This window comes from Leopardus geoffroyi, chromosome X, assembly GCF_018350155.1.
Source record: "Leopardus geoffroyi isolate Oge1 chromosome X, O.geoffroyi_Oge1_pat1.0, whole genome shotgun sequence".
Taxonomy (NCBI): domain Eukaryota; kingdom Metazoa; phylum Chordata; class Mammalia; order Carnivora; family Felidae; genus Leopardus; species Leopardus geoffroyi.
The window spans coordinates 98,915,619-98,939,563 of NC_059343.1; the positions used below are offsets into that span (position 1 = coordinate 98,915,619).

The 23,945-nt window shown below is 51.3% G+C and overlaps 1 protein-coding gene across 9 annotated transcripts in view; it reads right to left on the reverse strand.

Moving 5' to 3' along the window:
- The window catches only part of SEPTIN6 (septin 6), a 67,416-nt gene that overhangs the window by 14,585 nt on the left and 28,886 nt on the right, over nucleotides 1–23,945 (reverse strand). For all 9 annotated transcript variants that reach the window (XM_045473095.1, XM_045473098.1, XM_045473094.1 and 6 more), the window contains 4 exons: nucleotides 15,906–16,092; nucleotides 13,027–13,188; nucleotides 5,725–5,821; nucleotides 1,790–1,958 (listed from right to left, as the gene is read on the reverse strand). In XM_045473095.1, coding sequence (XP_045329051.1) covers nucleotides 1,790–1,958; nucleotides 5,725–5,821; nucleotides 13,027–13,188; nucleotides 15,906–16,092 — 615 coding nt within the window. The remainder of the gene's footprint in view (nucleotides 1–1,789; nucleotides 1,959–5,724; nucleotides 5,822–13,026; nucleotides 13,189–15,905; nucleotides 16,093–23,945) is intronic.

A 23,945-nucleotide genomic window follows, 5' to 3' on the forward strand; every position in this document is an offset into this window, starting at 1 on the left:
CAAAAAGAATGAGATCTTGCCATTTGCCACAATATGGATGGAGCCAGAGGGTGTTAACGCTAAGTGAAATAAATCTGTCGGAGAAAGACAAATACCATGAGATTTCATTCACATGTGGGATTTAAGAAACAAAACAATCAAAGAAAAAAAAGACAAACAAACAAACAAAAAAACCAGACTCGTCAATACAGAGAACAAACTGGTGGTTGCCAGAGAGGAGGTGGGTGGGGTATGGAGGAAATAGGAGAAAAAAGAAAAAGAAATGATGGGATCTGAATGTGAAGGGCTGGTAGGGACAGAGGATTTGGGGGAAGTTAGGGAACAGTAAGGGAAGCAGAACTCCTGGAGCTTGGAAGCACTTTAAAATAATTCGGGGGGTGCCTGGGTGGCTCAGTCGGTTAAGCATCTGCTCTTGGTTTTAGCTCAGGTCACGATCTCACATCTCCAGGACTTCGAGTCCCACTGACAGCACAGAGCCTGCTTGGGATCCTCTCTCCTTCTCTCTCTGCCCCTCCCCAGCTTGCGCTGTCTCTGTCCCTCTCAAATAAATGAATACACTTTAAAAAAAAAAAAAAAAAAGGAGTAAGCTGAAGAAAATGAGCGTGCCATGAGGCCAAGAAGGAGTAGCGAGAGAAGGACTCAAACCAGACAGGTCGGTGCTAGAAAAGCCAGGGCAGAGAGAATTTCCGGAAAGGAGGTAGTGGGGGAGGAATATCTAACGTTGAGTTTAAATCAAAGATGGGACTCGGAGCCCATCTGAAAGCTTTCTTAGCCCGCAAGTATCTCCCTGACTTCCTAATTGCGGCCTGACATTTCCTGAGAGGGGACTGAGCTGTAATAAAGGGCACCACATGATAATTTAAAACGTGGGGCTTGGGGCCCCTGAGTGGCTCAGTCGGTTGAGCGTCCGACTTCAGCTCAGGTCATGATCTCACGGTTCGTGAGTTCGAGCCCTGCGCCAGGCTCTGTGCTGACAGCCTGGAGCCTGCTTCACATTTTTGTCTCCCTCCCTCTCTGCCCCTCCCCTGCTCACACGCTGTCTCTCTCTCAAAATAAATAAAGATTAAAAGAAATTTTTTTTTTTTTTAATGTGGGACTTATGTCACGCCGCATGCATACAGATCAGACGATGATACTTGGCGTGTGGTTCCTGTCGGCATAGCAAACCGCTTTGAAAACAGTCCTCTTCTCTGAAAGCACCTCAAGTTCTGATTTGAGACGGACGTCAATGGTTATTAACACCCGGTGGTCAAAACCAAACTTGCGCCTGAACGCCAGACACTGGGGACAGCGCCTGAAGGGCCTGAAGTTCACTGATACGCGTGCAATGACGGCCACCTGGTCCCACCTGGTTTGATAATGGGAAGGAGGGGAAGGAGCGGATTGGACACCCAGCGGGGCAGTCGGAGTCTGCTGAAGGACGTGGGTCAGAGGACAGGCACAAACTGCCACGTTGCGGAAAAGAGCCTCGGCTCCGGGGTCCCCTCTGCTAGAGTTGCCCGCGGCTAGTGCGCATGTGCGCGCGCAGCAAGGAGCTTGGGCGCCCCGCCCCCTGCCCGCCGCCCCCGCCCCCCGCCCCCCCCCCCCCCCCCCCCCGGGTCCTCTGGGCCTCCGGGGCCGGGCGCTCGCCAAGCCTGCTCTGCCACAGCCGCGGGGGCGACAGAGTGGACCGGGCAGGTGACAGCCCTGCTGCTCTAAGGTCTCGGCACCCGCGTCTCGCCTCCCGTGTGAATTCTCCCGGGCAAGCCTTCCGCAGCCCCTGGGTGGGCTGGGCTGGCCAGAGAGGTACCTGAAGGGCTTGCTGTCGGGGTCGGTGTCCTGGAAGCCCATCTCCTCCAGCTTGCAGCGGCGGTACAGCTCGTAGTGCCGGCTGTGGGTCTGCTCCCGGAGGTCCTCCATGTTCACCCGAATCAGCATCTCCCGCAGCTTCACAAAGTCGCAGTGGGCCTCGTTCTCAACTGCACGGCAGGGGCGGGGGCGTTGAAAGCACACTGAAAGGCAGGCTAGGAGCAGCGGAAACGGACAAAAACGACAGGCCAGGCGCCTAACAGCGAGATCGCCTTTCCACCTCGCGTATGCAGAGCCCGCGAATGTGCCTCCTGATTCACTTTCCCGCTGCAAACGCCCGTGAAGAGTTACAAGGATGACAGTAAGGGAAGATTGCAAGACGGCCAAAAAATACCTGGGAAGACATTCCGTAGCACCCCGACCCAAATTCGCGGAGCAGACACTCACAGGACTGTTTGTTTGCTCTGCACTGCTTTGGGGATAATGGCGAATGCACATTCAGCCATCTGTCCCAATACATATTTGCGGCATCTCTGTTCCCAGTATTGTATGAGGCGCCGGGAATTCAGAAACGAAGTCATGGAGTTTTGCCCTAAGGAGCTTAGTTTAGTGAAAAAGTAGATGAAAAGAGACGAATATAATACAATGTAAAAAATTACCAACATGGTGTATGGCCAAGGCACAGTGAAAGCCCAGAAGAAGGGGGCGGGGGGGGGGGGGTGCGCTAAGAACTCCTAGCAGAGTGAAGCCTTCACCAAAGAGGCAATTCTTTTTTTTTTTTTTTTTAATTTTTTTCAACGTTTATTTATTTTTGGGACAGAGAGAGACAGAGCATGAACGGGGGAGGGGCAGAGAGAGAGGGAGACACAGAATCGGAAACAGGCTCCAGGCTCTGAGCCATCAGCCCAGAGCCTGACGCGGGGCTCGAACTCACGGACCGCGAGATCGTGACCTGGCTGAAGTCGGACGCCCAACCGACTGCGCCACCCAGGCGCCCCTAAAGAGGCAATTCTTAAGTTAACTCTCGACGGAAGAATCAGAATTTATCAGGCAGATAAGGAAATAGCCCATGCAAGGCCTCGGTAAGGGCAGGCAAGGTTATGTGGCTGGTAAATTGCAGTTAGGATTCAGACGCAGGCAATCTAAAGGCCAGGCAAAGGCTCTGAGCAGGTGCCACGTCTAAAGGAGGACATCTGTAGATGGCAGTGACAAGGAGGGGTGTGGACCGCAGGTGTGGCCCATCTGGACGGTAGGTAGTAGCTTCAAAGGAGGTGTTTTTTAGGGGGTGGATAATGGCCTGACAGCAGCAACGTGGCTAGGACAAAGTGGACCCCACTTTCCGGCCTGAACGAACGAGCCCCCTCCTCAAAAGAGTATGGCATATGGCAAAGGGTCTGCATGCAGGGCAGTGGCCAAGAAGGATGGAGACACAGACCAAAGCAAAGCAAAGCGGACTTCTGGTTGGAACGCCAGGCTGTGAGCAGCCTCTGGCCCGTGTCTCCTCCAGGCATGGCTCCACTGGGCTGCTATGGCAGTGTCTGGCCTGACCATGTGGGGACGGTGGTGTCTGAGACAACCAACAGGCACACTCACCCTAGGTTCTGTCTTACTGGGCCTGGGAGAGGGTAGTGGGCGCGGGGAGGGGGTCTGGGACGACCGGTGGGGCACAGTTGCAGCAGACTGCCTCGTGGCCATCAGAGCAACCTTGTCAGAGCTCAGATGGGCTCACATAACCCCTCTGCTTACGACCCATTGCCTTGGGGCGCCTGGCTGGCTCAGTCCAAAGAGCATGTGACTCTTGATCTCGGGGTCGTGAGTTTGAGCCTCATGTTGGGCGTAGAGATTGAATAAAACTTTTTTTAAAAATCAAAAAAGACCCATTGCCTTGGGGCTAAAGCCCCTCGCTGCCATAGAACCTAGGCTAACATTCAAAATCACATCAGGGGCTCCTGGGTGGCCCAGTCAGTTAAGCATTTGACTCTTGATTTTGGCCCAGGTCATGATCTCGCAGTTCGTGAGCTCGAGCCCTGCATTGGGCTCTGTGCTGACAGCACGGGGAGCCTGCTAGGGATTCTCTGTCTGTCTGCCTCTCTGCTTCTCTCTCTCAAAAACAAATAAACACTGAAAAGAAATCACATCAGTCAGGCAACCTCTCAGGTCACTCGAACACGACAGCGAACTCCAACTTCTAACAAAAACTTTCGAAAATCCCTTTGTTGGTCAGGTGTGTGTGATCTAAATCGGACGAAGTCACTGGAACCACGCCTGCTGCTTTCTCCTCATTTTATTTCAGGTTCCCGTCTCTCAGGCCACAAACTCATTCCCAGTTAGGACCGTGAGTCCAGGAACCATTCACAAATGTTCCTAGCAGAGGATCTCAGCCCCAGATGGCAGAGAAGGACCACAACCTAGCACAGCTCTGATAACCAGTCTTGTCCTATCTATGGAAAATCCAGCTATCACTGGAGGGTCTTTGGTGCGCCCTAAAGCATGCCAGCCTTGCATGGGGGTGGACAACTTCCCACCCTCTTTCTGTTGTTTGCTCAGTGGCAGGGACAAGTGTACTGTGAATCAGCGTCCCTCTGGCACACGGTGCCCCCGTGCTCAGAGACCCAGCTTATAGCTGAAGACTTGGAGGACCAGACACCTTCCACCCATGGCAGTGGCCTAGGCCTTGCTTTATCCACAGAACTGGCTAGCCCCAGGGACGACTTACAACATGTCAGGCAGACCACAAAAGGAAGTTTCCTGAGTGTACATGCAATACATCTGGGCTCTTTTTTTAGAGACAGAGAGAGCACCAGTGGGGGAGAGGGGCAGAGGAGGAGAGAGACAGAAGCCTAAGCAGGCTCCACGCTCAGCGGGGCTCGATGCCGCGACCCTGGAATCATGACCTGAGCCGAAATCAAGAGTCGGATGCTCAAGCGGCTGAGCCAACCAGGCGCCCCACAATACGTCTGGGTTTGTTTGTTTGTTTTTTTAATGTTTATTTATTTTTGAGACAGAGAGAGACAGAGCACAAGTGGGGGAGGGCAGAGAGAGAGAGAGAGGGAGGGAGACACAGAATCTGAAGCAGGGTCCAGGCTCTGGGCTATCAGCACAGAGCCTGACGTGGGGCTCAAACCCACAGACTGTGAGATCATGATCTGAGCCAAAGTCGGACGCTTAACTGAGCCACCCCAGGCACCCCAATACATCAGTTTTTAAATTGTAAAATAATCCTATATATACAGAAATAAAGAAGTAAAAATGAATACCAATGTATGTACAACCCAGGTGAAATAGTACCCACACCTTGTGTCCCTTCCTGGTCTTGAAACGGGACTTAAGCACTATCCCGACTTTGGGCTTTATCGTCCTTCATTTTTCCTTATAGTTTTGGCACTTATGTATGAATTCCTAAAAATATATTTATCTTGTTTAGTTTTGTCTACTTCCGGAATTCATATAAATGGCATCATGTATTCTTCTATGATTTATTTAATCCAACATTATGTTTCTGAGATTCATTTATGTAGAAGTAACTATAATCCATGCGTTGTCACCACTGTCTAATATCCCATTATAGGAACGCTTTGCGGCTCATCCAATCTATTTTGGACGGGTATCTGGGTTGTTTGTTAATCATTTGCTATATTCTGGTACATCTCCTGGTACACTCGGGCCAACACACATGCACCCTTGGCACGCTCCTTACCTTGCTTCACGTACATCTGTTTTTGTTTTGGGAACGCTTTCTCCATTAGAGACAAACAGAGCTTGCTCGTGGCAGAGAATTGAGGTATGGGGCCAGAGCTTGCCTGTGGCTGTTTGAAGCCCAAGCCGAATGGGTAGAGACCCGGGACAAGTTAGACACTGGTCACACAGAGGCTGGAGACAAGCAAAGATGCAGACGGTAGGGGCTCCCTTGTCCCGGTCTCCTGGAGACTCGCTCACCTTGCACCGTGCCCCAAGGATACTGCCGTGCCTTCATCATCTTGTTGCCTATCTTGAGTTCTTCTGTGCTGCCGATGACAGCAAACGGCAGGTGCGCCTGCAATAGAAGGCAAACCAAAGCTCAGAGCTCCAGGGGAAAGGCACCGAGCGTCCCTCCATACGACTGCTGCCTGGCTCTGGGGCCTCGGGCCCTCATACCGTGGTGTCCCTCCCTGTCGTCATCAAGAGGCATTTCTTTTTTGTTAATTTTTAAAAAACGTTTACTTATTTTTGAGTGAGAGACAGAGTGCAAGCAGAGGAGGGGCAGAGAGAGAGGGAGACACAGAATCCGAAGCAGGCTCCAGGCTCTGAGCCGTCAGCATAGAGCCCGACACAGGGCTTGAACTCACGAACACGTGAGATCATGGCCTGAGCTGAAGTTGGATGCTTAACCGACTGAGCCACCCAGGTGCCCCAAGAGGCATTTGTTAAGCTCCGAGCTGTGTGGGCATAAGAGGCCTCACCCAGGCTTCTCCTGTTCAGAAATTCACAGCAGGTGATATTGACATGGCTGAATGCACACAGAACACGCGAAGGTGGAAAACAAGGAGAATAAGGAGCAGATACAACGATTAGCTAGTTATTCAGAATTCACAGGTGCTGATGGGGAAAGCCTTTGGAAGATGGGGGAGTGGGATGAGGCACCTACGTGTGGATAGAGAGGCTCAAGGGGACCGAGGGGGCTAGGATCACCGCCCCCTCCCAGAGGGTGAGAGCCCCTGGAAACCGGTACATACCGGTGACTGAGCTTTACACTCCTTGTTCTCATCCTTCCCCAGAGCAAGAGCTCACACTGAACTCTTGAGCCTAGAAGTCAAGTCCACAAGTATTTTCCCACATGCCCATGACTGTGCTGTAAGGGAGGCAAAAGAAGTAGAAGACACACTCCCTCACCCTCTAGGAGCTTACAATCTTGTTGGGGGCACCTGAATTACATACCCAGACTCGTCTAAGACAGCATATGACCAAAGGTTCAAATGTATGGTCCCGTGCCCGCACATAGTAGGTGCTTAATAAACACTCCATGAATGGCAGTCGCAAGGCCATGAAAATAGTAGGGAGGAAAGAAAGACAAAGTACACACAGGGGTATGAGCGTGGTGCTTGCAGGGGTAATGAGGAGCTAGGTCCGGTTGATGAAGGTTTTGTAGGTCAGAGAAAAGGCAGCTGACCCCAACTGGTAGCGTGGAGCTTGGGGAACACAGCGCCCTGTCTCCCAGGGAGCTGGCCAGGTTACAAGCGCCGGGACCACCGGCCAAGTGGAGCCACTGAATAAAATAGTGTTTACAAACCAGGTGATCCTGGGTGGGGCTTTACCCAAAAGGGCTTTACACAGACAAGTAAAAGTCCGCTGGGGGAAGCTTCCTTGGCCTGCTTGGAGAAATAGACCTCAGTCTCAGATATTTGGACTCAGTTGCTTCCTCATGCATTCTACAAATATTTACTGAGCCCCTGCTATGTGCTAGGCATTAGCAGTACCACGTTGAGAAGGCTCAGAGCCTGCCCCTGGAGAGCGCACAGTCTGGTAGGGGAGAAAGACATGCCAGCAACAATACTACAGTGAAGTCTAGATTATAAACAGAGATTCAAGAGCTGCAGGAACAGAGGAGGGAGCAGCTGACTTCGTTTAATCTAAGCGGGCTTCACAGAGGAGGTAGTAACAATTGAATCTTTCCAACAGCACTGCGAAGTTAGGTATTATTATCCCCATTTTATAGAGAAGGAAACTGAGGCCCAGTTGCCAGCAGAGACACCGTAGTAAGGACCAGAGCCAGGGACGGAACCCAGGGTCTATCTGGCTTCAAAGCCCACCACTGGTCTGCCACTCCCATGTAGGGGGTTCGAGCAGCAGATGGGCTGAGCACTCTAAACCCTGGGGTGAACTTGGCCGGGCAAGGCCAGATTATAAGAAGCAGTTCAATTCTGGAAAAATTCAGGGGGCGCTGAAGTCCTGAAAACCCTGCCCAAGGGCCAGAGCCTCCCTGACTTCTGCCACCCGGCTTTGTAGGAGGGACATCGGGGCACAATTCATTCCCACTCAGGGCCCCAAGACATGTTGGGAACCTCAAATCCACCCTCCAACACTTTCTGGGAAAATGCTGTCTCTCTTGCACAGAAGAGGTTCCAAAGCTTCAGCCACGTGACACAAAAGTGCCAGAGGGCGGCGATGCCTGAGGGCTAGACCGAGGGAGGAGGTGAGAAAGAGAACCGCCTTGTATCTTTCTCACGCACCCCCGGCTCTCAGCTGAAAGTGATGGAGGAGGGCATGTCAAGTGGGAGGAACTTCTCTGGGTTCTAGAGGAAAGGAGAAAAAAAAAAAAACACCAGGAAGAGAATAAAGGCGTAAAAAACGTCAGGTTTTTATTCCCTTGGGCCTGTTATTTTTATCTCCACAAGACATTGTTAGTTAGAATGACGGGGTCACTTGCTTCCCCTCTGCCTTACAGCGCTGTCATTTTATCTGTCCCCGCTCCAAGACACAGCCCCCGCCAAGGCAGCTTCAGAGGGCTCCTGAGACCTCCCACAGCACACTTTGCAACTGGCATCCAAGTCCGTCCGGATAAGCATGTGCAAGGGTATCACTTCTGAGGGCCCCCAGGCAGATTTCACTGGCTTGTCTCAACAGCCCTACTGGGCGGTTATCATACACCCCATTCATGATTTGGGGGAAGCGACCTGTCTAGGTTCCTAAGTCCCAGGCCCAAATCTTCCTGGGGGGCAGGAAGGACACGGCGCTTTAGCTGCCAGCCTCTCCCAGCCACCCACAGGAGCCTGCGCTCTGCCTCCTGGCTTAGATGGCATCCGCTGGAAGCCAGCTAACCATGAAAGGCAGGGAATCACGGGGCCGGGCTCTGTCTGGCCCTCCTTCTGCCACTCTTGAGAGCCCGGTGGCTTTGACAACCAGGAGGAAGTCGAGCAGAGCGGGGAGACGCTAAACCAACCAACCACACTCCCGGGGGTGACACTTTGTACGTGGGGGCCCAGGGAGGAGACTCTGAAGGCCACAAGTTGGTGCGGTGGCTGAACCACGGGCAGATTTGCCCCCCAGGTGTCAGAAGCCCTAGTCCCAGAAAACCCAAGAGATACTCTCAAGCCTCCTCTTGGGAGTCTGTTCTCAGATTCACCTCGTGTCTACCCTAAATTCCTCTCAGTACGTTTTACAGTGCTTGGTGCGGGGCGTCTGGGTGGCCCAGTCAGGTAAGCATCCGACTCTTGATCTCGGCTCAGGTCACGATCTCACGGTTTCTGAGTTCGAGGCCCACCCCGGGCTCTGCGCTCAGGGTGCAGAGCCGGCTTGAGGTTCTGTCTTTCCTTCTCTCTGCCCCTCCCCAGCTTGTGCCCTCTCTCTCTCTCTCTCTCAAAATAAATAAACTTTAAAAATTAAAAAAAAAAAAAGTAGGATCCTAACCTAACTTAAAAAAATAAAGTGTTTGATGATCCAATTGGCACGAATTGTTCTATTCCTGCTCCAGTACAACCATTACGCTTGGGAGGCTGGATGACCGTTTGCCTCAGCCTGGTGAAATGGAGACTGTCAGGACCGTTTATTCCTTGTCTGATAATAACCCGATCAGGAGTGGCTTCCTCCCAGGGTGGACAAGATTTCCCATTTCAGGCTCTGACTGGTGATGCTCGCCAAAGGACGCGCCAACGTTGGAAATGGCACTGCCGCCTCAGGAGAAGGGAGAGGCTGCCGGCTGTGGGTCTCCCTGCGACCCTACTGGTGACGTCACCCACGTGCCCTCAACGGGGTCGTGTGCCTTTGGGGGAGCCAAACCCAAGACCTCACAGATGGCCAACCGAGCCGAGTCAAGTAGCTGGGCTTATTTCCTGGCCCCTGGCTGTGGTTTGAGCCATTCAGAGAACAACTTTCAATTTGAACAACGTAGCAATTTTTAGTATTTTTTTTTAATTCTTTTTTTTAATATGAAATTTATTGTCAACTTGGTTTCCATACAACACCCAGTGCTCATCCCAACAGGTGCCCTCCTCCATGCCCAGCACCCACTTTCCACTCCGTCCCACCCCCCATCAACCCTCAGTTTGTTCTCAGTTTTTGAGAGTCTCTAATGGTCTGGCTCCCTCCCTCCCTAGCTTTTTTTTTTCCTTCCCCTCCCCCATGGTCTTCTGTTAAGTTTCTCAGGATCCACATAAGAGTGAAAACATATGGTATCTGTCTTCCTCTGTATGACTTATTTCACTTAGCATCACACTCTCCAGTTCCATCCACGTTCCTACCAAAGGCCAGATTTCATTCTTTCTCATTGCCACGTAGTATTCCATTGTGTACGTAAACCACAATTTCTTTAATGTTCATTTTATTTTTGAGAGAGAGACAGAGCGTGGCTGGGGAAGGGGCAGAGAGAGGGGGGAGACACAGAATCCAAAGCAGGCTCCAGGCTCTGAGCTGTCAGCACAGAGCCTGACGTGGGGCTCGAACTCACGAACCGCGAGCTCACGACTGGAGCCGAAGTCGGACGCTTAACCGACTGAGCCACCCAGGCGCCCCGCAATTTTTAGTATTCACGTCCACAACTCTGAGAGTTAGCAGATCAAGGGTTGAAAGCGGTGGGCAGCCAGACCTCTCAACGCCCTTCTCTCGCCGACCCCCAATCTGAAGTGGTTTCTCAGACCCACCCATAAGCCAAGGCGGAGGCTGTGACCTCATTATTCTTATTTCCTGCCGTGAAAATCCCTAGAAAATCCCTAGCGGGGAGCGGCGGGATGGCCGCACACTCTTCTCCACTTAGGCAAGAGGCTTCTTCTACTTCCTTCAAACCAGTCCCCGTGACAACTGGCTGGGGTGGCTGAGGCTATGGGGCTGGAGTCAAATCCAGGATTGAAAGGCCAGCACCCATCCCTCCTGCCACCCAAGCCCGGGTTTCTGATGACACGGCCCCGTACACCACAGCTTGTCCGAAGACCTTGGGGGCTTTCGACACGGCTATTCCAGTGGCAGGCTGAGCCATCCCGTGTATGTATTTCAGAGCAGCCACTCCCCACCCTTTCTGCCCCTCACAAGGGGCATTCACATGCATGCCCCCCTCCCGTGGGCATTGCCCAAGTCCAGGCCTGTGCTTTCCCGCTCAAAAAAGCATAGCGGGATGTCGGGGAATGGGTGCTGAGTGGTGTTATTATAGGGATAACCCTAAAGCCGCTCAAATTTAGTTTTTCAAAGTGAAACACTGGCACGCTTGTAGGGAACGACCCAGAACCTCTTCGAAGCCAGAGCAGCGTGGCTGAGAACTGCGGCTTCAGAGCGCGAGAAGTTTCCAACCTTGAAGCTGAGCCCCAAATGACTGTCACTCCTGATCCGCAAAGGAGTGAGAGGTCGTTTTGGGGGACGCCTCGAGATTGCGGGGAACGCTTTACCTTGTTTATTCTTAGCAAAGCAAACCGCAAGCCTGAAAGCTACCTGTAGGTAGCTGTAGGGAACCCAAGGGTTTTTTTTAATAATTTTTTTAAGTTTAGGGGCACCTGGGTGGCTCAGTGGGTGGAGCATCCCACTTCGGTTCAGGTCATGATCTCGCGGTTCATGAGTTCGGGCCCCGCGTCGGGCTCTGTGCTGTCAGCTCAGAGCCTGGAGCCTGCTTCGGATTCTGTGTCTCCCTCCCTCTCCACCCCTCTCTCGCTCCCTCAAAAATAAATGAACATTAAAAAAATTCTTTTAAATAATAATTTTTTAAGTTTATTTTATTTATTTTGAAAAAGAGAGAGCGAGAGAGAGAGAGAGAGGGAACACACAGCAGGGGCAGAGAGAGAGAGGGAGACAGAGAGAATCCTAAGCAGGCTCTGCACCCTCAGCGTGGAGCCCGATGCGGGGCTTGAACTCACAAACCGATAGATCACGACCTGAGCCCAAACCACGAGTCGGACGCTTAACCGACTGAGCCGCCCAGGCGCCCCAGCAGGGAACCCAAGTTTGAACGTTATCTACGGGGCCTGATGCTCTGAGGTGACTGAACGTTTCCGGACATCAGGGCCAGTGACACCACGTGACCCTTCTCTCTAGGCTCCCCTCGTTCTGCAGGCCAGGCACCCTTTCAGGTTTTCTCTTGACAGAGCCTGGCTTCCATCAACACGCCCTGACTGCTTGAGAGAATAAGCACCCATCTCTCTGTTCACCTCCCCCCCCCCCTTCTTTCTCCTGCTTAGATCGGTCAGAGGATAGAACCCCGCCCATCACAAGCCACAGAGCCTCGCTCTCGGGGCCAGATTTGTCAGAGATGATGAGGGACTCCTCGTCACGAACATATCTCAGGTGTACGGATGGGCAGGAAGTCAGGCGGAGACAATGATTTACCGCCCCGCTACGCTCATTTGTTGGCCAGTTCATAGGAGGTGGGCAGCTGATGCCATAATGATAACTTGGGGGCAGCGGCGGCAGAAAAGTTTTCTAAAAACGGCTTTTATTACCAGGCTTTCCTGAGTTTGGCTATACCCAGGCGTTATGTCATCAGGAAAAACTGATGCCTCTCAACAGGGAGGGAAAAAAAAATCTGTTCCCAAAGCAGAGGCTTTCTGAAAGCCATTAGCTGTCTCCTTGAAATCACAACATTGAAGATTTCACAGCAACAGCATCAACACGTTGTAAAGAAGCACGAGGACTCCCCGCCGTCCCTCGTTACTCATTCCTCCAGTTGGGGGCGGGGGGCGGAAATGAGAAAGGAGAGGAAAGATGGCAAGTCGGGGTGGTTTTTTTGATTCATTCACACTTAATAAAGCAAAGCATAACCCCGAGACTTAAAAAGAACATTTCTCTAGTCACCAGACAAATCGGAGGCCATATGTCATTTTTCCTCCTGGGGGCAGAGGGCTCCGTTCTCCGAGTACGGATTATCCTGCAGTCTCGGGAGCAAGCCAACTTTTTGGCCGTGGTTGCCATGGCATTGTTTGGGTCAGAGATGAAGACCGTTTGCCTTTCTGGCGGTCCCGTGGGGGCTGGCTTAGACCAAGGCGGCATCAAAGAGGAGGGTGGCCGGAGAGGTCCAAATTCCCGGCTCCAGACTCTTCCTGAAGTTGCCCTTTCCCTCCCTCGGTCTCTGGCAATTAATCTCTACATCTCTGAGGCTTTCAAGCAGCCACCACTAGGGAAGAGGAGCTGTTTTGGTTCTGGATCCTTCCTCACAAACCCCTGAGACTCAGATGATCGAGAGTTGAAGACACTAAAACGGACAGGGATGTCTAATGGCTAGTTTGTAAAAATAATAATAATACAAATAAACAGCAAACGGTCAGAAAGTTGAACCCCTGTTGAACTCACGTTCATGGTTCCATTGATCTCTGCCACGGACTCGTCATCTGTCGGGAACTGGTAGATCTGAACCCCGTTGCTGACAAGTTCACTGGTGATTTTGATTTTGAACTTCGTTAGCTCACTCTTAGAAATGGCATCTGATTTGGCAATGATGGGGATGATGTTCACCTAGGGAAGGAAGGAGCAAAGTGGGATCATTGCTGGTGATCTGTGGCTGAGAGCAGCGTGACAGAGGACCTCCACCAGCTGTCAGAAGGAACAGCTCAAAACCCAATGGTCTGGGACTGGCCCCCTTGTAGCCAGGTTACAAGAGAATAAATGACAATGGGTGCTGTTTGCTAAGTGCTGAGTACATGGATTAAGCCAACTCATCCTGACAACAACCCTCTCGTTTTACAATGAGAAATTGAGGCACAGACAGGCTAAGTAACTTGTCCAAGGCAACAGAGCAGGTAAGTAGCAGAACTGGGATCCAGATCCAAGTTTAGCCTTATTCCTAAACCCATAGTCTTAACCAGCTCAGACCCAAGCTCACGAGCTGTGTGATATCTTAATATCAATAGCACTGCTTGGGTGATTCATTTTTTTTTTTTAACGTTTATTTTTGAGAGACAGAGAGAGACAGAGCACGAGCAGGGGAGGGGCAGAGAGAGAGGGAGGCACAGAATCCAAAGCAGGCTCCCGGCTCCGAGCTGTCAGCACAGAGCCCGGCACGGGGCTTGAACCCATGAACCATGAGATCATGACCTGAGCCAAGGTGGGACACTTAACCGACTGAGCCACTGAGGCGCCCCACTGCTTGGCTGATTCAAAGCAGAAGGATGACAGCTGAGAATCTGTGGTTGATGAGGGGGGAGGTGGCCACTCCTTGTTAACAGTGAATTGTCCCAACCTATCCAGTGCAGGCTAGCCCCAGTCACTGTGACAGTGACCCACCCACTCGGGTGACGGCACGGAGGGGAGGCAGGGCAGAGCTCGGTAAAGATGCACACCCAGCCCCCTTCTGGCAGCAAACTTATGGACCAACCCGGCTGGATGAAGGAGACCCTCCCAGTTACAGTCTGATCGAGTCTTCATGCAAAAAGGGTTATACTGCCCGAGTTCCACGATTAGTTTCCGCATAAAGCAAGCAAGTAGACATGCCTGATTTCAGACAGCAGGGGGAGGGCCCAGGGCCACCCCAAAGTTCAATCCACCTGAACCCTGCTCCTTGAAATTACTCCAAGAAGGCACAAGGCTTCTGCTGCTGGAAAGTAAAGAATCGTGAAATGCACATGCCTTCGTGAGACAGGGCACACCCAAGCTCAGGTTCACACGGAGACCACAGGCGTTCCTGCCAGCAGGCTCCGGCGCGGCAGCATGGGTGGTGCTTGGGCCCCGAAAGGAGCCCTACACTTGCAAGATGAACTCTGCCTGCTCAGCACTTTGCCTTAGGAGAACCTCTGGAGATTGCCGCCAGTTTCCGGCCCTGCAGGCACCTTTCTTGAAGTCTATTCAGGAGGCTGGTTGGGGGGAGGTCAAAGCCAAGGTGGGACAGCAGGCAGAGCAGATCCCCCTTGTCGCTTTTCACCTGGTCCCCATAGACACACCTGCCAAAGGCTGCCTACTTAACCCAACCCAGCCACCAGGCCACCAGCGCGTGGCTCTCTGCTGCCCTGTACAGGACATGCAGGGCATGATGACATATCCAGAGCAGGCAGTTAGTCACGGGTTGGCGAGCTCGGTGCTGCAAAAAAATGAAAAAAATTACTCCTGTTTTGATCATAGCTGAATGTCGGTTTTTAGCGCTGAGGTGCTAGTAAATAGCGCATATAAATTAGACTTTTGTAAAGTGAAAACTCCTTGGAGTCAGAGAGAGCTAGGTCCAAATCGTAGACCTATCACAAGCTGTCTGACCCGGAGCAACCTACTAGGCTCTCTGTGCCTCAGTTTTCTCATGAGTGAATGGGAATAATAGTATCTGCCATCCTGGATTACTGGAAGGAGGAAAATAAAATATTGCATCTCATGTACTGGTCCCAGTGCCAGGCACATATGAAGTGTCAGGGGGGAAATGTTTGTTTTTATTTATTTTTTTTTTTTAAAGAATCCTGCATCGATTCTTTCGGAAAGGAAATAATCCTTTCACATGAAGAATTCTTGTCCAATCTGGTGTGGGACTTACATTTTCCCGTTTCTCTTAAAGCGGGACGTGCCTGACCCGCCCCCCCCCCCACCACCACCTTTCTCCGGAATGGAGGTCATATAACTTGGTGTCACAGATCCGAGTTCGAATCTAGATGCTGCCGGGAGCTGGCTATATGACAACAGGCAAGTCATTAGTCTCTTAGAGCCTCAGTTTTCCCTTCTGTAAATGGGGGATGATAGCGTTTGCCTACAGAGTTGTGAGAATCCAAGGAGATGTTCCATGAGGTCCCCACACGGGAGTGGCATAGGACGAGGATTTGACAAGCAACAGCGGTCATTGTTGAAATAATTACGGATCATAGAGAACAGTAACTCTCAAAGTCAAGTTTTGCACGTTTGATCCTAGGACAGGCCAGTGAATACTGGAGCAAAGGAAAAACACCTTTCCGTTGCCGAGGGCTGAGCCCCCTAGGCCCAGCCGGCCACCTTGCCTGTATCCAGCCTTGTCCTAACCAAGAGGGATCAGGGCCGAAAGACGGCTCAGGATAAACCCACGCCCAGCGCTGGCAAAACAGATCGCGAAGCACTCAACGCGGGCACTGGGTCCACGACACCATCTTTCTGGGACACCGTCTGAGGGACAGGGAATGAAGGAGAGGGGGAGGAGGCCACAAATCCTCTCCCGGAATCTGGCATCCGCGTTGCACAAGAGACCAGCAAGCTAGATTTGCCACCTGCCCCCGCCCCTGCCCCCGCACCTTACTGTCCAGCTTCTTCATCGTCACGAGGTCCAGAGACTTCAGGGAATGACCCGTGGGGGCGATGAAGTACAAGCAGGCGTGGATTCGGGAGTCATGGTAGGCGTGCAGCACCCTGCGGATCTTCAGCTCTTCCTGCAGGTAGGCCTCGAACTGGGCGTCGATGAATTCCACGATAGGCTTGTAGCTAAAGGGGGGAGCAGGGAAATGGCGTGACGGCTGCCGAAGCTGGGATTTCGATCCAGCCCCTTTTATCTTAGTTTAGTTTTTAATATTTGTTTATTCGGGGGAGAACACAGCGGGGGAGGGGGACAGAGGATCCGAAGCGGGCTCTACACTGCCAGGCTGACAGCGGCGCGCCCGACACGGGGCTCGAACTCACGAACCGTGAGATCGTGACCCGAGCCGGAGTCGGACGCTCAACCGGCTGAGCCCCCCAGGCGCCCTGATCCAGGCCCTTTTAGAAGTTTAAAATGCCCTCGGTAATCTGACTCTGCACATCCTGCTAGGTTTCTCCATCTCCCTTCAATGGGCCTCCGATCCCGTCGGGCCGGCCACCTCCTTGGTCCGCGCAGGAGCCAAACTTAGGCCTGTCCGTGTACCTTCACTCTGGAATGCCCCACTTCTCTCTTCTCGTCCCAATCCTGCCCTCCCAGACCTCAGGAGCCATGGAATGTCCACCTTCTCTCCCACACGGCCTTCCCCGCCTCTGCCAGAAACCCCTTCTGTGACCTCAGATTGCTTACTCTTGCTTCACGAGGATCACCGTTCCCTCAAATAGACTGCGTCCCTCTGAGGGGCAGAGACCACGACGGGCACGTCTCTGTCCCCCATGGGGCCCCGATGCAGTGTGGCGCTCACTGGCATCTCTGGGGGTCGGGGGGGGTGCTGATCGCGCTCCAGACTGGGTCCCCCATCTTTGCTTCCTCTGTCTCCCCCCAGCGCCTAGTATGGGAGCTGGGTCCCAGGGGGTGGCCAGGACAGGGAATGTTGGCAGAAGGCTCTGGGCTCTGCTCGCTCTTGCTGGGTTCATGGCACTGCCTACGAGGCTCCCCGAGGGCCAGATAGTTTTCTGGTTCTCATTTCCTTCAAGAGCGTGACTTTAAAACCTAAGCATTTGGACAAAATTTGGTAAAGACACTCCCCTCCACACCCTCCACACCCACCACACCCTCCACACATGTACGTACACACACACACACACACACACACACACACACACACACAGAGCTCACTGAGTCTCCACGCAGAATCCCCTTTATGACCCCAAGTCCTGCCAGGGCGTCTTAAACAAGAGCCAGCCCTCTGCTCCTCCCTGTCCTGGGAAGCTCATCTCTTTTCTCCCAGGCCACTCCTGCCGCCCCTGCAGCCTCTTTCTGCTCTAACTAGGTCAGCTTTGCTTCGGCTTTGCCTCTGCTCTTATCTCCCCGTCTCTCTGATCTGTCTCTCTGATCTCCCGGTCTGTCTGCAGTGTCCGGGGCTTCCTCCCTTCAAGCTAGAAGAGGTTTGTCATCCAGCCCCGGGGAACTGAGTTTGCAGATCCCACTGCTTGATGGAAAGGTGATCAAAGGGGGTGCGGGGACCAGCCAACGCTTCCCACATGCAGGAGGCCCCCAACTTGAGCCTTTTTGAAAGATCCCCCGGTAGAGAAGGGAAAATAGCTTTAAAAAAAAAAAAAGAGAATCACCAAATCCTAGATTCTGAATGCCACATACAGAGGAGAGATCCATGCAAGGTATCTCTGGAGCTCCAGAGAACAATCTAAAAATAAGATCCTTTTTTTTCTTCCTTTGATCCCTCTGAGCCAAACATCATTCTGAAGGGTAACAGCATCCAAGAATCTCTTGGTTGCAGATATCCTTAGAAGGTTCTTGGAGAATTAGGAGTGGGGGGGGGGGTGGTGCATCCCTTAGACTTATCTAATTAACTTTTGGGTGATGGGCTCATTTGTCTCCATTATATAACTCTTTTCTTTTTCTTTTTTTTTTTACTTGATTTTTTTGGTTCTATGAAAGGAGCGGAAAGAGTGCATTTTGAGCTTTTTCTACCCCCCACCCCAGTCCCTGGTAACACCCTGGGCCTCTCTTTCAGCTCCTGCGTCAGGCTCTTAGGGGTCCCCGAGGCGGTGCCTGGATCAGACCAGCCAAACCAGGCAATGAACCCACAGCGTTCGGTTTAGACTAATCCTGAAGGGGTGATCTACCTTTGTCTTACTCACCTGTGTGTCCTCGGTGTCCAGCATGCTGATCTGGAATAGAGTAAGCGTTCCACTCCACTCTGCTGTGCTCACTGGTCTCCAGTCCATGATAAACAAAACCCCTTACTCCCGGAGACCGTCTCTGTACAAACGTTCCCTTCTCCTGGGTGATACCTGACTCCCCTTCAAAGACGCGGCTTCCCTCATAAACCTTCTCAGCTGGGCAGTTCTACATCTCTCACACCCGAGCTCTGTGGAGGGGCGGAGAGGGCACCTTTCTTCTTGCTCGTCATTCCCCGCCTCCCTCCAATCTCTTCCATCTCCTCCAAAACCCATCGCCAACATAACCCACCCCTCATCGTCACTCATGTTTTAGGGCACAGGCTCTTCATCTGGGGTCCACGGACCTCCAAGGGGCCTATGGATAGAATTCATAGGATCCACGAACTTGGGGTAGGAAAAGAACCACCTCGTTGCCACTAAGCTCTCCCGAAAGCTTAGCAATTTCTTCAGGCACAAGGGTACGTAACGAGCTACAGGAATTTGAGGAGCACGTGTGATTTCAGTCAATGGAAATCACCGATATGTTGATTTCCTATCGCAGTTGTTGCAAATATCTCAAAATAGCCTTTATACTTACACACCTTCTAAATGATGAGAGTTGTGGACCTGTGTATAGATATTCTGGGAACTAATAAAGGACGTGGATTACTAAGTCACAATTCGAAAACATTTCGGGAACTGTATTTTTAGTATAAGAGTCGTGTTTTAGGCATTTAAAACCATTATTCTAAGAATGAGTCCCCAGGCCTCACTGGCTAGCTAAGGAGGCCAAAAGCACAAAACAATTCCTTGCCTGGACATTATTACTTACTCCTTTCAGATAGTGATGTGTTCTGTGAAGACAATAAGATAATGGCGATAAAAAGTGCCCAGGAGAGGGGCGCCTGGCTGGCTCAGTCAGTTAAGCTTCAGACTTCGGCTCAGGTCATGATCTTAACAGTTTGTGGGTTCGAGCCCCGCGTCGGGCTCTGGGCTGACAGCTCGGAGCCTGGAGCCTGCTTTGGATTCTGTGTCTCCCTCTCTCTCTGCCTCTCCCCTTCTCGTGCTCTGTTTCTGTCTCTCAAAAATGAATAAATGCTAATAAATAAATAAATAAATAAATAAATAAATAAACAAAAGTGACCAGGAAGGCTTCCCTGGCAATGTGACCTTTGAGCTGCACCAATGGAAATAAGAGAGCCATGAAGGATCTGGGAGAAGAGCATTCCAGAGAGGAATAACAAAGGTAATGGTCCAGGGGAGATTTCCAGTAGGTAGAAGGCAAGGGAGCTAGCTGGGAGCGGAAAAAGAACAATGAGCTATTCACAACTGCCCAAAGGTGAAAGCAACCCAATGGCCATCAACCGCTGGCTGGCTGAATAAAATGTTGGATCTCCAAACAATGGGATGTTACTGAGTCCCTAAGAGGAAGAACAGACTGATATGCGCTGCCGTAGGGACGAATCTTGAAAAGACCCTTCAAGTGAAAGAAACCAGACACAAAAGGACAAACATTGTCGATTCCACTTAGATGTGTGCCTAGAATAGTCAAAGTCACAGGGAGAGAAAACAGAATAGCAGTTGCCAGGGAATAAGAGGAGAGGGGAAAGGGAGTTATTCTGGGGGGATAAGAATGTTTTGGAACTAGGCAGACGTGATGGCTGCACGACACTGGGAATGTATTAAATGGCACTGAATGGTTCACTTTCAAACAGTTATGATTATGAGGGACGACTGGGCGGCTCAGTCGGTCGAGCCTCTGACTTCAGCTCAGGTCAGGTCATGAACTCACAGTTTGTGAGTTCGAGCCCCGCATCGGGCTCTGCGCTGATGGCCGAGAGCCTGCTTGGGATTCTGTTTCTCCTTCTCTCTGCCCTTCCCCCATTTGTGTGCGCGCTCGCTCTCTCTCTCTCTCTCTCTCTCTCAAAATAAATAAATAAACTTAAAAAAATTGTTTTTCAGATGACCTTGGGTTTCTTAAACATAGTGTAGAAAACTAACGATTTTACCGCTCAATGAGCACTTTTCAGTGGTCGTCCTCCTTGACACTGTTGACCGGTCCCTTCTTTTTTTTTTTTTATTTTTTTAACGTTTATTTATTTTTGAGACAGAGAGAGACAGAGCATGAACGGGGGAGGGTCAGAGAGAGAGGGAGACACAGAATCGGAAACAGGCTCCAGGCTCTGAGTAGTCAGCCCAGAGCCCGACGCGGGGCTCGAACTCACGGACCACGAGATCATGACCTGAGCCGAAGTCGGACGCTCAACCGACTGAGCCACCCAGGCGCCCCAACCAGTCCCTTCTTAAAAACACTGCCCTCTAGCTTCACTGCCACCAGAATCTCCCGCCTCTATAACTCTTCTCACTCGCCTTAAACCTTGGCCCGTCTGGAAGGTTCCATCCCGCGCCATCTTTTGGTGTCTTGCTCTGCATTGCACACGCATTCTCTGTGTGCCGGTCCTCCGTGCAGACACAGCCATCCGAGCCTCCCCTGCCAGAGACTCACGAGGCCTGGTCACAGACACCGTGCTTGAGCACAAGCATCTCGGACAGCAAAACCAAGGTGGCACAAGGTCAAGTCTACTGGAACAATGCCCAAAGTGATAACAGCTAATTCAGTCTATCACCATCCCTGCAGGCACCTCTTCTTCCCTCTACCCCCGTCCCTAGTCCGCTGTGTCCTCCCTGGACTCATCCCCACCCCCCCCCCCCCACCCCAGCTCTCGTCCTGTAAACACTCTCCCACTATGCCCTTTGAACCCTACCCCCCCCCCACCACCACCACTGAGCCACGATAAACACAATTGCCTACGGCTTTGCCACTCGGGCATGAGGTCCTTGGACCGCAGGCACGAGCATCAGCTGAAGGCTTGCTGGCAATGCAGTCAGTCCCCAACCCAGACCTACAGGACCAGAATCTGCATTTTCTCAAGAGCCTCAAGGCCTTGTGTGTGACATTAAAGTGTAAGCAGTGTTGGCCTAGGTCATCTTCCTTTTCAGAGAACTTGCCTGCCTCTTTGCCCTAATGGAAACCTAATTCCGCGGCTCCCCCCCCCCACCCCAGGATGCCGCAACCCTGAGGGCATCTGTACCTGGCGGCCGTCTCTAGCACAGGCAGCTTGTTCTCCCACAGCCTGTGTGCCTTGGGGTCAGCGGGGTGGGCATTCGTGCCGCCCCTCAGTGCCACTCCTGGACCGGGACTCCTCTCTACCTCGGTGTAAAACCCTTTCTCCTTTTGACACGCACACCACCCTCCTCTTAAAAAAGAAAAAAAAAAAGTCTATTTTAAGAGAGAGAGAGAGAGCACGCGCAGGGGAGGGGCAGAGAAAGAGGGAGAGAGAGAAAATCCTAAGCAGGCTCTGAGCTGTCAGCACAGAGCCCGACGTAGGGCTCGGACCCACGAACCGTGAGACCGTGACCGGAGCTGAAACCGAGAGCCGGACGCTTAACCGACCGGCCCCCGCCCCCCAGACACCCTCTTCTGGTGTCTCCTGACCCACAGTCCTTGTCCCCATTCTGGGTGACTGCAATGTGCTTGCGGACAACCCATCAACCTCTAGCCTCTTTATGCCTTCAAGTCTGAACTTCACAACTGTCACCTCCCCCTGCTCCAGCCAACTCCATGCCTTACCATTAGCCAGACCAGCTTCTCCCAAGACATCCTGCCTCTAACACCCCGCTCTCTGACCACAGGCTCACATCTTTCCAACCCCCTTGCCCCTCCAATCCTCCTAAACCCGGTCTTTCACCTCATGGAGTCCTCTGGGGCCTTGACCACTCTTATCTCACAGGCTGTCAGCCCCCTGTTGGCCTCATGTCCTTCAGCCCGGGCCGAACCCCATAACTCACGATGTGAACCACTCTTTTATCAAGACCTTCATCTCCGTTGCACTCAGCACGTCGTAGGCTATTGTCTACCCTCGTCGTCGGCATCCTAGCTGACAGGTTCGATGGATACATTTGGTCTTGAAAGGTAAACACTCAGAAGGGTTTTCTTTGTTTTATGTTTCCCATCAATATAGATTTCATTCACTCGACAGATAGGTACTGAATACCCACTGTATGCCAGTTGGCTAACTCGTGCTAGATCCCCCACAACGATTTAGTTGCTCCGTGTTGTGGATTCTTTCTCTCACATCCTCAAAGCTTCTGCTCCTGTTCAAGCCCTCAACACCATCATCATCATCACCATCTCTCTCTCTGCCTCAGAAACATCACCCATGGGGCGCCCAGCTGGCTCCGTTGGAGGAGCATGCGACTCTCGATCTCGGGGTCGTGAGTTCGAGCCCCATGTTGGGCGCAGAGAGGACTGCAAAAAATAAACTTTAAAAAACAAAAAAGAAGTCACCCCTGACCTCTTTGCCTCCCCCTAGACAGTGCCTTATCTCTTTCTCCCAGTCCAGGAAAGCTTTTTAAACGAGCGGTCTACGCCCACTTTATCTGCTTCCCTTTTTTAAACTTCACTCTGTTCTAAATGTATTTTTAACTATGTGACCGATACATGTACTCACTCTCCTCTCCTAGGAGGTAACTACTATTTTCAGTTTGTTGATTCTCCTCGCCGATCTTTTTTTCTGTGCATTCATACGGGGCGGGGGGGTGGGGGATGTGTTTGCTGTCTTATTGTGAAAGGTGGATTTATACCAATGGCATCACGATCTGTGTCTCATTCTGTAACTTCTCTTTTCACTTAATGACATGTCCATGTGAGTCTACGCAGACCTACCACATTCTTTCCAACTGCCAAATACAATGCCCTGGGGCGGCGGTACCACAGCTCACTTCGTGGCTCTGTTGGTGGAAATTTAAAGTGTTTAAAAGATTTTTTTATTCCCCTATCCAGCGCTGCAGTGAATACACTTGTCATGAAGTGTGCAGTCATTTCTCTAGGCCGTATACCTAAAAGTGGAATTGCTGGAGGATAAGGTTTTCGCATTGAAAATTTTGACAGATCTCACCATATGTGCCCTCTAAAAAAATCTGTATCAATTTACATTCCCGGCAACATAAATGAAATCAGCTGGTGTTAGCAGCCATTGCATTATCATCTTTTATTTTTTGCAAATCTGATGGATGAAAGATCTATTTCATGGTTTCCTTTTGCGCTTCCCTAAAGTGACCTTGGGTGAGCATCATTTCATATGTTAATTGGCCATTTACGTTGCCCCTTCTGTCAATTACCTGCGTCTCATTGAATTGTAGCTCTTTTTACAATTGAGAAAGATCCTTTGTCTGTGGTATAGGTTGCAATTATCTCCTCCCCGTGTGTAGTCTGTTCTTACTTTTGTTTATAGTATCTTTCAATACAAAGGGTGGTTTTTTAATTTTAGTAAGTTTAAATCTGTCGGTCTTTTCTTATATGGTTTTTGGATTGTGTCACAATTAGAAAAGCATTTTCTACCCCTAAAGCTATAAAAATATTCTCCTATATTTTCTCTTATATTTTTAGAATTTGTTTTTAATCCAACTGGAATCTATTTTTGTGGCCAGTGTTTGTGTGGGAGGGTCTCATTTTATTTTTTCCTAAAGGCTGGCCTATTTTCTTTTTTTTTTTTTTAAGATTATTTATTTTGAGGGGGGAGGGGAAAAGAGACCGAGCCCTAGCAGGTTCTGCACCTTCAGTACAGAGCCCGTCAAGGGGCTCGAACTCACGAACAGTGAGATCATGACCTGTGCAGAGATCAAGAGTCGGAAGCTTAACTGACTGAGCCACCGAGAAGAGAAGCCCGGATGGCCTATTTTCCCAGCACAATTTCCTGAATAGCCCATCCATTCCCTGCTGACTTAGATATGCAAATTCC